The sequence below is a fragment of the Drosophila subpulchrella genome, chromosome 2L (genome assembly GCF_014743375.2).
Source record: "Drosophila subpulchrella strain 33 F10 #4 breed RU33 chromosome 2L, RU_Dsub_v1.1 Primary Assembly, whole genome shotgun sequence".
Lineage (NCBI taxonomy): Eukaryota > Metazoa > Arthropoda > Insecta > Diptera > Drosophilidae > Drosophila > Drosophila subpulchrella.
The window spans coordinates 10,090,472-10,104,037 of NC_050610.1; the positions used below are offsets into that span (position 1 = coordinate 10,090,472).

A 13,566-nucleotide genomic window follows, 5' to 3' on the forward strand; every position below is an offset into this window, starting at 1 on the left:
AACGCTACCTTAGCGGTTCGAACCGGATTTCATATTGAACTTTCCACGCCTTATCATTGTAGGGCAAATAAAAAAACAAGCATTATTTGTGCTTTTAGAATGCTCATCGATTTACTAACAGAAAGTGAGAAACAATAAAAATTAAAAAAAAAAACATTTAAAATACATTTTAATTTATTAATTAGGATCTAGCCTTTACTTAAAGGTAACCTGTGCACTAACACTGAGTTCCTTAACCACAACGTCTCCATCTTCGCTCAAAATCTCAAGGTTGCACTCAATTTGTTCCGTTTTTAAACATTCTGGTTGCACACGATCGATTTCGATTTCGGTTGGTTCTGGGTCCTCAAAATAGTCAATCTTAAAATGTTCAGTCCGAGAAGATTCTTGTGGTGTGAGCTTTTCACTTTCGTTTTGCGATGTTTCACAATGTTCCTCATGGGAAGAATTCTTATCGAATTGAAGTACTTTCTCCAAAGCTTTATCTGGTGCTAAAGTACTTTTCATTTCTCCGCCTTCGCTTATCAAGCATTTTACTTCTGGATTAGAAATCACCTTTTGTTCACAGATTATATTTTTATCTAGGTTTTCTATTTGAACGATGTCTTCACCATTAGAGAAGCTTGAATTTGTATTGTCGATATTTTGTTGATTGGTATGTTCATCCAAAACTGTTAGTATTTCTGCATTTCCAAATTTGTCTTTTTCAAAAACCTCTGTATTTTCCGGAACGGATTCCGAGGTCGTGAGTATGTCTGAAATAATATTTTCATCCTCATCGTCTTCACACTCGTCACTCTCACCGAACTCTTGTTTATTGAACATTTCAATCGTCTCAGGATCAAGAAACTCGTGTAATCTTTCAGCTATTTTGGCCCATTTGGCCCTAGCGCTTATGGACTGCTCAGAAGTAGAAGGTGATTTAATTTCCTTTTGGGTTTCTTGCATAAAAATTCCTGGCATAAGATTATTTGGATGAGAGTAGCTGCTCGAAGTTATGTTTGATTTCTGAGTTTTTGTCGTCGGCGGCTGGATATTTCGTCGAGTGGCTTCTTGTAGGTCGTGAACCATTTTTAGGTCTGCCTCAAATCCCTCAGAGTAGAACGATCTTAGGACTGCCTCGGGAAGTTTAGGCGGCTCTACCACATCTACCTCCTCGCCAGATTCGTAGTCCGTTGAAGCATCAGATTGTATATCGTCGTCTATACTTTTGTTCTGACATGCTCGAGGGATTCTGACGCATTCTTCCACCTGAGATGAGGTGAAGTGATTTGCTTCGTGTTTATCCTGATAACTATCTTCGTTGTCTTTAGATTCTAGGTTGTCATCAGTTTTGTTTTCAGAGTCCCCATTCACCGCCTCTGTAATTTCGCTTTTTTGCTCGAATAGCTTAGATCCACCCAGGGACAAGCTAATCGGACCCAACTCCTGGGGAATGTCTGCCTGTGCTAGCTGGAGCTGACGCTCCCTTTCTTCGTACTCCTTCATACGAATAACCATTTTCTTCAGCAGATCATCTTCCTCCTCTCTCTTCGGAGTACTTGGTATGTTTTCTTCGGAGCTCTCGTTGGAGATCATCGCCTGCAACATCTCGTTTTCCTCACTGGTCAGCTGGTGCTCCGTTGAACCGGCCTTCATGTAGGCCTTAAGTTCGTTGTAGCTTCGCATACACTCGATGGCCGATTCTGCATCATCGGATGCGTTGACTTCATGGAAATCCAGTTTCTGAAAGAATTCGGAGTCAAGGTTACCGAAAGTTGTCATAGCTTCCAGCGAGAAGAATTCGTCTTCAGCGGGGTCGTTCTCTTCCCTACCGTCTTCTGGGGAACCTTGAAGGGCGGTTTCCATTTCTCTTTGCTGCATAGCCTCTATCACCAGATGTTCCTCTGACTTTCGTGGCTTTGGCTTATATGGGGTGGTCCATGGACGCCGAGCTTCCTGATTATGGCCCCCAGGAGTATACTCTTCCTCGGCTGTATCGTAGTCCTCGGACTCAGTGTCACTTATCAAGGCTGGGGGAGGTGGAAGCTCTTCCAGTTCACCAGTATCCTTCTTGACAACCATTAGCCGATTTTCGACCACCTCCAAAGTATCTTCATATTTCTCTCGTTGATTAAAGCACCGGGTAGCGGAGGCTGCCACGCGCCTTTTGAGCTTCTCCTTTTCCTTGGCTATCTGGGCGTCCAAGCTTTCAGCCGTATCCTTGTTGAACTCTGCCAGATTCTTAGACTTCAGCAACTTCTGTGCGGCACGAATTTTCTCCACTCCCGCGGTCGGTTTACGACCCAGCAACAATGGCAATTTTGGATCACCCATGGAAGTAACAAAGTCGGCGAAGGTGTCCAGGCATTCCCTAAGGCTTTTGCCACGCGCTGGGTCCTCCAATTCGGGGGGCACCAACTTTTCCAGTTCCGGTTCCGCGGAGTAACTGAACTCGTCATCGGATTCAATCGGACCAAACTCGAAACTCTTGGGTTTCTTGGCCCGCACTAATTCGTTGAACGTCACCTCAACAATGATATCATCAAGCAAAGAATTGCAAATACCGGCAACGTCAGTTTCTTCAGTGGTAATGGTCTCCTCATACTCCACCGTCGTTTCAATATCATAGGTTTCATTGACATCGTCCTCCAAGTCCTGCAGTAGCTTACGTAGAGCCTCCTCCTCCCCAGCCAATTTTTTATCCATTTGAATGCAAATTTCCTCAGCCTCTTCGGCACTAGTCATATTTGTAATGGGTTTAATGAAGATATCCTCTTGGACAGAAGTTTCAGAGATAGTCAATTGACGCATACACTCTTCCTGGGGCCAGTCTTGGCTTGGCGCATCACACCCACTTCCAAAGACCCGTTTGGGTACATTATCAGTAGCATCATCTAATATCTTGGCGAACAATTGATCTTGCTCATCTTCTGTGACTGTTTCTTTTGAAAGTGTACCATTATCCGTAGTATCGTCTAATGTCTTGGCGAACGCTTGGTCTTGCTTATCATCAGTGACTGATTCTTTCAAGAGTGAATCATTCAAATCTTTTGGAGGTTCCACTCCGGCTTTTGTTTCTTCTCTTAACTTCATCTTCAGACGCCGCTCGTTGGATTGATGTGCGAGAAGTCGAGATTTTACATCATGCTGGGTGGCCGGTTCATCTTCCGATTCAGGGTCTGATTGACTAGTCACTTCCTTTACAGGACCGACCAAATTCTGTGTGGACTGCCTGAGTTCTTCTAGATCCTCCTCCATTTGGCTACCCATTTCCTTCAAGTCATAAGCACACTTATCATTTGCAAAGGCACAATCCAGCTCAAACTCTAGCTGCTCTTTGGTTTTGGGCGTAAAGCGGGGCTCTACATCTTCTTGGTAAAATTCCCTCGGCGTCTTTTTTTCCTCGCAAGAAAGCCTCTCGTCCGGTTTGTAATTGGTAGTGCCTTCACTTAGAATCAAGTCGAGAGGTTCATCGATATCGACATCGATATCAGCTCCAAAGCTTTCGTACATTTCGTCAATAAGTTTACTTTTAAACTCTTTGTTGGTTTGGTCTTCTTCAAGATCATTATTCTGTGCTATAGTTGTAAGAGTTTTGCAAGTGTTTTCCAGATCTTCATCGTTATCAAGCTCAGAACTACTGTCGATCTCGGGTACAATGTCTCCATTTGATTTTATTAGTTCATCTTCTTTAGTGGTATCCTTTCTTTCTGCTTCATTAACACTACGCTGATCAGAAGTGTTTAATGTTAAATCTGTTCCTATGGATGGGTTAACAGTCTCTTCAGGCTTATCATTAACTAAATCCCTGTCGATACGTTCCTTTTCAATATTTAGTTCTTCCAACTTAGCCTCTTCGATTGGAACACGAATTGCCTTGACAACACCCTTATTATCGGTGTGTTCAGTTTTCAGATTGACAACATCTTTATCATCGGTGTGTTCAGTTTTCGTAGCATCCTCTTCCTTCTTGACATTTGTCTCGACTTTCTCTGCATTGTTCATATCGGATTCATAAAGGGACTTTGGACGTCCTTCTAGAGGCTTACGATTACTTATTTTCTCAGCTATATGGTCGTCCTGAGATCCTGCACTTCCATTTTCTTCTGCAGAACTACATGTGCTGCTACTGTGCTCCGAGTTCGGCTGTTCACCCGACACCTCGTCCCACAAATCATCGACACCACCGTTCTCAAGCTCGGCCCTCTTGCGGCTCCTTTCGGCACATGTGTCGTCTTCAGAATCGCTGGACCTCAGTAAAGGATCCTGCTGATCAGGAGGGCGGTGACGATTGCGCATGCGTATGGTAGCTGAGGGATAGAATAGATTAGAAAATCGATTTAATTATCATTGATGTCGACTTACAGTTAACGCTCTCGCGTATTTTTCTGCGTTCAGCCCGGTTCCAACGGTTGTTTTCCTTGCGTTCTCCTTCGTAGCCGTCTTTCTTCCTATAAAAATATTTGGCTTATCGTTAAGTCTTTAATACAATCCTCTTTAATCTGTGTATTTTAACATCACCAATTAATTACTTTTTACCGGAAAAATGGTGTTGTGTAAAATACTTATTTAAAGTTAATCTTAACATATGGATGATATCCATACTCTTCTCTAAAAAATCTTAGGATATGGATGATATCTCAACACATTTTTATAATCTTGGTGAAGTTTATATCACACGGAAAAATGACTAACAGTAGAGTAACCAAAAATGTTACAATATTTTTTTTAGGAAATAGGTCATAGGTCATTATATAGCAACCATTTAAGTAGAAGGTAAAGAAATCTACTAAGTGTACAAAATCTTTGCATATGTTTATAGTCTAAGTGAACTCTTACCAAGCCTCAGCGCACGCCCGATCACGGGGAAACACAGGACGACTATCCAAATAAGTAAGCTCTTTCTGATCGGGATTCATAGTTTCTCATTAAATAACTAAAAGTTTTGCAAATTCAAGAACTTACACAGGCCAGTATCAATGTCTTACGATACTGGGGTAGTCTAGAAACTACGGGGTTTCCTTGCAACACCAAAACCTTCAGACTAGGCATCTGCTCGAACACTTTCACAATCAATATGTCGTCTATTCGGTTGTTCGATAGGTCCAGCACCGACAGAGTTTTACATTGAACCAAGTCTGAAAGGCTCTCACAGTCCTTCAGATAGTTTGATGAAATGTTGAGGGTGTTCAAAACTGGCAAAATATCGGACCCAATGTTTTGAATTTTGCGTATATGATTTGAGCTTAGATTTAAAGTATCTAGCTCTTTGCATGGTTCTAAATTCTCCATCTTTGTGATCAGATTGTTTTGCAGAAAGAGACACTTCAGTTTGGTCAGTTGTTCCAAGCCCTGGATTTCGGAAATCGCATTGCATTCTAGCCACAGGCACTTGAGCTCTGTGTACTCCTCCAAGCACTCGATGCTCTGATAGCCTAAAATGAATATTTATTAAATCATTTCCTTTTTCACTGATGGGACTCTGGAGCACCTACCCTGATAGTGCAAATAGAGTACATCGTTTAGACGTGGTGTCTGATACAGCTTGTCCTTCTTGCAGAGTTCCTTCAGGCCCTTGGACGTCATGCGATTAAGGCCGGTTATCTCTCTGCGAGGAGCCACTACCCCGGTTTTTTCTGACATTTTATTCTGTTTATTTACTCTTTAAAGGAACTGGTCAAAAATATATTATTTTATATTTGATTTGACATTTGTTGACACAGCTGCAGCATAGCACACTTCGTTTGTTTCCTTTTTATCGAACAAACAAATTGTGAAAATACCCCACGTTGTTCATAGCAACTATTATGATCTTCCTTATTTTCTGATTGTTTTTCAATAGAATAGTGCATAAAGCGTAACTAATGGTAACATAAACAAAAGTTGCAATAAGCCGGCCAATAATGCAGATTTCTGTTGCAGATAGTATACATGTGAATATATATATATATATATATATATATCTCAACATGCCGGATCTTACTACTATATTATATAGCTTCCACGGGAAAAATCGGAAAATTAATAGAATAACTGCATAATTAATTACACATTTTATGATTTGAATTTAAATTGTTCATTTATTCAAAGAATTCTCAGTGCTACACATATATTAAAACACAGTTTTAAATACGAATACAAATACATATTAAAAATGTTACTTAATTATTAATATTTAGCTGTAGACTTGTAGACCATTATGTATGTATGTATTGCAAATATGTGTTTCAATTTAAAATAATTTCACAGTGATCGTCTATTTTTAAAGCCTCAAGATTTAGTTGCAAGATACGCTTTATTATTTTACGATATATTGTAATTCGATATCAAAATTGTAAATTCGATTTTTTAAATTTCCATTTTGAGTAAGTTTTTACATATACATTTTTGTTTTCAAGAGTACACTATAGTGGGCTGATTTTCAATAACGCAATACAATTAAAACATCTTAGGGGAGAATGTAATGAATGGAAAATGAAAAAATTATAGTTAATAGATTACATAAGTATAGTTGTGTTTAAAATGTCCTTTTCTTGATATTCTCCCTTAAAACTTTCGTGGGTGGGTTTTAATAATGGTTCCTTCCTTTAATAATAATAGTTATTTTTTTATAACATGGCTTAATGTATCTTCATTCATTACATTTCTGTCTAAGATATATCGTCCCACTAATAGTACACAATTATAATCGGACGTGTCCCAAATATTTTTTTTCCATAATATTTCTGAGAAATCTCCAAAAATCCTTGTAGAAGTTTACAATTTTTCCCAAACAAATTTTTATAATACATCCCATACATACCAAATGCACAGACCAACACAAAAATTTTTCCACAAACAAATTGTCCTTTTTCATAATATCTGGATTCTATTGAGCTAAAACTTGTATAATAATTTTTCTCATCACCCTACGGTCCCAAGTTTGACGACGTCACGGAATAAAAATTGTCTTCAATACCTTACACATGCCATTTAAATTAACCCAAATATTATATCAAAGTAGTGGTGGAAAATCTAAAAAGATAGATTTCGTGGCTCAGTTCTACCGTAAAGAGTAGACTCTTTTTGGCATTACAATTCATTCAAACAAGTATACATTGGTATAAAAATCAAAACTGGTGGCTTTCTTTTCGACGAAGGGTTTTAGGCCCACCCTACTTACGTAGAAACTAATAAGACATATATTCCTTATGTATGTTAAGGATCGTAGATTGATAAAATCGTTACAAGGGCACTTTGAAAAATTATGAAATATTCATAAATGTGATTGTGATTGAGTGATATGGGAATGGAACTACGGTGTTAGAGCTAAATATGCAGGAATGTTTGAAATAACTACAAAACAAATATAATATTATCATTTGCAGGGTGTTGGTCCTCAAATACATTTTCGTAATTCAACTGGGCTTCGGAAAACAAAAAATCAGTAACCATATAACGAAAAACAAAAACTGTGATGAGATTATAAATAACTAGGCAAGAGATTAATTTTGCCTATAATGTATTTTGAATGATGTATTCAAGGAACTAAGGTAAAACATAATATATGCCCTAGTTATAGATATACTAATCAGCCTTCAATGGGCATGTGAAACAGATGATTTTTTTTGTGTGAGTGCTTGTGACTGTGTTCAATTTATACAAGCCAACGTGAAAACTTTGTATGACGGCTACAAACTACTAAAATTGGTGTTCCCGTCTTAAAGGCGACATACGGGATCCTCGCTGCGTAGCCTAAACATGATCGTAGCTCCTGCGAAACGAACGATACAAGCAGCAAGCGAACAGTATGGTGAGCATCTATGGAAAGATTTGTTTTGTTAATATATTGACATCTAAAGTTGCTTACTGCCTTACCTGAATACCCGCTACTGCCAAAACAACGGAGGCCAGTATCAAAGTCTTCGAATCCAAAATATCCAATAGTTTTTGCAAGCATCCCTGCTGGTTTGCATGAACAGATGTGCACTCCTTGGCCTCGCTTAAGTTAATCACTGAGCAGCACGCTGCCGGCAGGGTCTTGTTGGCGAAGTTGTTTTCCCAGTCGTTGGGTCCAAACGTGCCGCAGCAGTCCAGCTCGGTCTGCAGCAGAGTCCAGGCGTCCCGGTAGTCAGCCCGATCCTTGTAGTGATTCATGGTCGTGTTGAACTGACCCTCCATGAGCTGCTGCAGTCCAGTGTGCTTCACATAGCCGGCAAAGCCCAGACCGATCTCGAACAGAAAGATAACTACGGCTAGAATAGCAAAGCTCAGTATCATGCAGCTGCTCTCCTTCAGGGCTCCACAGCATCCCAAGAAGCAGATGACGGCTACGGCGGCACCGACAATCATCAGTATAATGGGAGCGGTCCAGATATGATCGCTCACGAAGTTCGAATAGTGAGCATAGTTCAGTTGCACCATTCCGCCCACCAGGAAGATGAGAAGTCCGGAAAGCTAGGTAAGGTAAGAGGCATGTTTTGTTAGTTTATATATTGTGTATTTTTGAATACGGTTGTATAATAATATTAAGGTAAGTATATTTGTGGAAACGAAGACATTCATTTTAAAGTTTGCCAGCCGCTTTAAGAACGTTTAGGGTTCTCTTGAGTTAAGGCTTATAAAAATGTAATAACATTAGTAATAAGTGGCGTTATAAAATGATTATTTTTCAAAGAATATAATTTTTAAGAAAAAGCCAATCTTTAGCATAATAAAACGAAATATTCTCTTTACTATTTTTTTTAAAGAGCGGTAAGTTATGTATTTTTTATAAAATCGAACTTAAACCTTCAAAGGGCAACACAAAATAATTAGCGAATCATTTTTAAAATATTGGAAATTGGGGAACCTTTTTTTGCATGGTAAATATATAAGGCCGGATTTGTGATGGGCTGTGGAGCATTATATAAACAAACAAGAAATATTTTACTAAATGGCCCACCCAGTGGCTCAATAATGAGTACGTCCAAAGTTTTTCGTTGGGAACTTACCGCAAAAAGAAGGTTGCAGAAGAATGTCAAATATTTGACACATGTCAAGCCGCCGGATGCCATGATGCTCGAAAAAGGTGTTGCTTTGTTACTCGCTGGTTGAGTTTCTTGTAAAGGACTGTAAAGGAAAAAGGGGTTGAAGCCAAATATAATCAATTGGGCAGGACAACGGCGACCGTAAATCAATAAAGTGGTTACCACCAGACGCACACGGTTTCAGAAAGTACGAGTAATTCGAGGTTGGTTCCGACAAAAGCTCTGACCGAGCCAACCACCAAATCAGAGCACACTTAACCGCCATGACTGTCTCTTGGTGCCTCCGGTTTGGGTACACACATATTTTTACGCCCCGAACACCCGTCTGCCTGGGTATTAACTCTGCCTTTAGCAGGTCTGAACCTGCCACTGCCACCCACTCCGCCCCTCGAAGCGAAATGAATGCATCGCTCAGTTGCAAGGCGCATTTTCATTCGTTGGGAGAATTTTGCCATTTTCATTTCGTTTGGCTGCATTGTGTTCGTGTGGCCTAGTTTTCGACGCATTATTATTTGTTATTACATTTTCCTTTAATGGGGTGGGGGGTACCGGCAAAGCCAAAGCGGGGGCGAAAAGCATTCGTTACAAGGACGACCTGCATTAGGACCGGGTAAGCATATAAATCGATAATGTGTTCATGAAGCTAAAAAAATTGAAAATATTTACCAGTTTTCATGTTTTAGTTACATGTTTTCCCAAAGAAAAGTCATTAAAAAGAATACAAAACAGGGGCCTTTTAAATTATGGAATCGTTTCATGATGAACAGAAATCAAGAAGCAATTATCATATCTCATATAAGCGAGTATAATCTTACAAATAACTAATTGATTCTATAAATTTAATTATCATTCGGATAAGGACATATATATAAGAAATCCTTTAAATTTTGTCAAACCCTTTATAGGGCAACTGGTTCAATTCTTTCGATAAAATAGTCCATTAAAACATACAATAAAATTGGTTTGGTTTAGATTTTTACTAATGCTTTTAAGTTATATCTGCAAGGCAGTGCTGATTTATTTTTTGTATCTATAAGACAGCATTCTTTTATTAATTTAACAGCAAAGGCCCACAAATTATATGTTCATCGTTTGATCACAAAATTATGTGCCCACCAACGAGATTGAACTCTTCAATTGGAAAAGGTCGGTTTTCCAATTAGTGTAGTGACACCAGCCTTTTCCGTGCCATAGGCGTAATATCTACTCCATGGCAAAGCATTAAGAATAGAGTGCCACGACAAAATCGATTGTCTTGAAATTGTGTCAACGGTAGCAACTGTGGCTGATTGCCATCGTCCAGTGGGGCGGATTGATTAGGCTAAGCCCAATAAAGAAGTCCAATAAAAAATTCAGCACCTGCACCTGTCGCACAAACGAGAATCAGGAGGAATAGAATACCTATTCACCCACTTGTGTATAAAGTCCAATAAAGTCTCTGTCGAACCTGTGGTCTTAAACCGCTAAATAACCTTTTTATGTATTTAATTAATTCGGGCCAAAATTTATTTGAATCCTGTGCTTATTAAGTAACTTCTATAAGTCAATAAATTTGTAAATTTTATTATAGTAAAACAGAAGTAAGATAAAACAACAATAACATAAAAACTGATTGAAGATCAAAATATAACGATGTGTAATCCAATTACCATAAGTTAAAATGGGTGTATCTAATAGATTTCTGTATTAACTCCCAAACTTGAAATTAAAATGTTCTATTACGCAAGTATTTTCAAAAATTGGGACCCCAAAGTGAAAGTAAATATTAAACATTATTAAATTGATATTATAATAGACCTCACAAATATTTAACATTAATAATATACTAACGGACTCTGGCAATCGAAATTTCATTAAAAACTTATTACAGGAATTTTGTTGAACATTTTAGCAAAACAGTTTTAAGATTGTTTTTAATAGAGGTATTTATAAAAAAGTGAAATTACCACAGTTCCCTCATGTTGCAAAATGGTTATCGGATCTACGGTACTGCTAAATGTTCGATTTTTCGGCACTTAGAAATCCACAGGTCGTCCACATAAAAGGTGATGAAGGTAATTTTGAAATAACTTCTTGTTACGTCTTGGCCACTGTGCCGTGACCGGCTGTTCTAGCTCCCACCCACACACAATCATATCGTATATGGGGTCTTATAAGGGGAATTCCCCTTCCACCAGGAGGAGGACGGGGTCACTGGGCTGGACGTTAACTAGCAGCCCATGTCCGGATGCATGTGTGCATAATGATACACCTGGTTGCGTGCCATCGACTAATTCCGGAATCCCGCCCGTAGGCATGGACGACGGACATAAACGAGGAATTCCCACACCTCACACCGGTTAAACTTTTACTGACCGTTTGCGCTATTTCCGAAATTGGAACGCTTAAGACTAAAATGTAAATGCGAATCCGAACACCAAGGGGTTAACAAACTGCAGTCACACAACAGTGCTTGCATACATACTTACAAATATGCATTTGTTTTGGCTCAAAACACATACATACATACATACATGCTCCCCATTCTAGAATCTAGATCTCAATCTCAGGTAAGAAGACGCAAAAAAGCAAAACAAAAGAGAGCAAAGTGGAGCGGAAGCCGTGAACCTGAAAAAACGAAATAACTGCACATTCGCCCCCATCCCCCGCACTCCCTTTTTGTTTCTATCCCGTCTTTCTACCTGGCATACACACAATTTCCTCGGGAAACCGAAATGGAGTTACCATTTTGTTTAACATCTTTAAAGATCTTATGGTCGCATCTTCGTCTGCAGGTAATTGCTACCGTGATTTTGTATATACCTGTTTTAAATCACAGCACCAATGTTTCGTTTGATTTATCCGCACACCCGCGTTCTTATCGGAACAACAACACTTTCAAGTGGCACTTTGCCTTAGAGCCGCGATGCCAACAACGGTGCTATCGATAGTTCATTGCGTATATCGATATGTGCACAGGAATCACGGTATCGACCATCCCTACTTGCCAAGAGCTTTTTTACGCGGGAAAAAGCTTTTTTTAAATTATCCAAACATTATGAGGTGCAGAAATAGGTTAGCGCTGAATTAGGGTGGATTTATTTTGTGCGGCAGTGTAGAATAGCCTAAAGACAACTGATGTAATTTACATTATACCGTAATTTTTCGATTTTCAATAATTTACTGAGTTGCCATCCAGTCGCAAAAACGTTGGAGCTTCATTTGAGGTTTTCAAAGTGTGGAGGAAAGAACTAAAACCTTATCCTCACTTAAACAGAAATGTACCTATAATTTTTTGATCGTTAAAAATATATCCTTTCAGGAATTTATATTTGCATTCACCATTCTTTGGTCAAGCAAACACCAAGAGCCATACCAAGGAAAAAATGTATTTAACAACTGAATTTATTCTTTGCTTTATTAAATAATCTTTGCTTTGCACCTAAGAGTGTATACAGTTAATTAATAGATAGCATACTTTTTACATTACATTTATAAATATGTATTAATATACTTTCCATTACTTGTACCCAACAAATGCTCATCAAAATAATCCCTTCCTTATTTTATTTACAATACGAGTAATATGTTCTATTTAGTAGGTATTTTGTTACATTAATATTTGCTCATTTGGGATTTCTTTCTATAACATTAATATATTATAATAGACTGTTTCTGCTGGTAAACATTTACATTACACACCTAAGGGGCTTGCTAAACATCTATATTGCAATTTCCATTATGTACGAATAATTTTGTGATTACTTTGCGCAACAGAATTTGACTAGACTAACTCGTGACTCTACCGATTGATGTACATAAATAACAATCCGAATAAGAATATTGCTCTAATCCAGCTCTAATTTCGATAGTTTCCCAACCTTTCCATTACAGAGTTTTCACTTAGCGTTAAGAACCCAAAAGTTCATATACTTATGATTACTTACAAAGCTTTCCCTCGAGGCCGATTTATTCCCCAAAAAGGTAATAAAAAACTATAAAACAAATACAAATTTTAAAAGTAGTGTGAAAAAAATGTGCTGATTTTTAAAAATACAGTTAACATTTTAAGGCTTCAAAAAGGGTCGACAAAAAAATTATAACAAATACATATTTCAAAAGTTTTGAGAAATAAACATTGTTTAAAAATATACCGTTTTTTAAAAATAAAGCTGCATTTAATCTTCTTAAAACATTTTAATATGTTCCATAAACTTAAGAAAAATAAGAAAAAATGTTTGAGATAGAAAAACAACGAATTCAGGTCTTATGTGGCTCACTTGGGAGAATTCAATTCAATTAAAGTGTTCAATCTATGTGTTGCTATACAGGCTAAATATTCCCACCGACTTACCCAAAATTCGAAATCCTGACTAATCAAACATAATCAACAGGCTTAACTCGACACCCGAGAGGAAAGAGCTACCCCAACTACTATTTTTCACTTAATTATTGCTAAGACCCCAGCATCCCCTCCCGTCCCCGCCCCTCACTCACGCACACAACCACCCACTCTCGCTGTATCCTGTATCCCTCGACATTACCACCCACCGAGCACCGTTATTTTATTACTGTTTACCGTCAGAGCGTCACTATC

General features: G+C 38.4%; 2 protein-coding genes across 2 annotated transcripts; both read right to left on the reverse strand.

Moving 5' to 3' along the window:
* Positions 1 to 94: 94 nt before the first annotated feature.
* On the reverse strand, positions 95 to 5,703 carry LOC119548507 (dynein assembly factor 1, axonemal homolog). The gene is made up of 5 exons (XM_037855787.1): positions 5,478 to 5,703; positions 4,948 to 5,417; positions 4,822 to 4,886; positions 4,348 to 4,433; positions 95 to 4,292 (listed from the first exon to the last, which is right to left on the reverse strand). The coding sequence occupies exons 1-5, from the start codon at positions 5,623 to 5,625 to the stop codon at positions 196 to 198; spliced, it is 4,866 nt and encodes a 1,621-aa protein (XP_037711715.1). The 5' UTR covers positions 5,626 to 5,703; the 3' UTR covers positions 95 to 195.
* A 1,736-nt stretch (positions 5,704 to 7,439) lies between these two features.
* Positions 7,440 to 11,895, reverse strand: LOC119548159 (CD63 antigen). The gene is made up of 4 exons (XM_037855262.1): positions 11,793 to 11,895; positions 8,955 to 9,072; positions 7,840 to 8,418; positions 7,440 to 7,782 (listed from the first exon to the last, which is right to left on the reverse strand). The coding sequence occupies exons 2-4, from the start codon at positions 9,015 to 9,017 to the stop codon at positions 7,717 to 7,719; spliced, it is 708 nt and encodes a 235-aa protein (XP_037711190.1). The 5' UTR covers positions 9,018 to 9,072; positions 11,793 to 11,895; the 3' UTR covers positions 7,440 to 7,716.
* Positions 11,896 to 13,566: the final 1,671 nt, after the last annotated feature.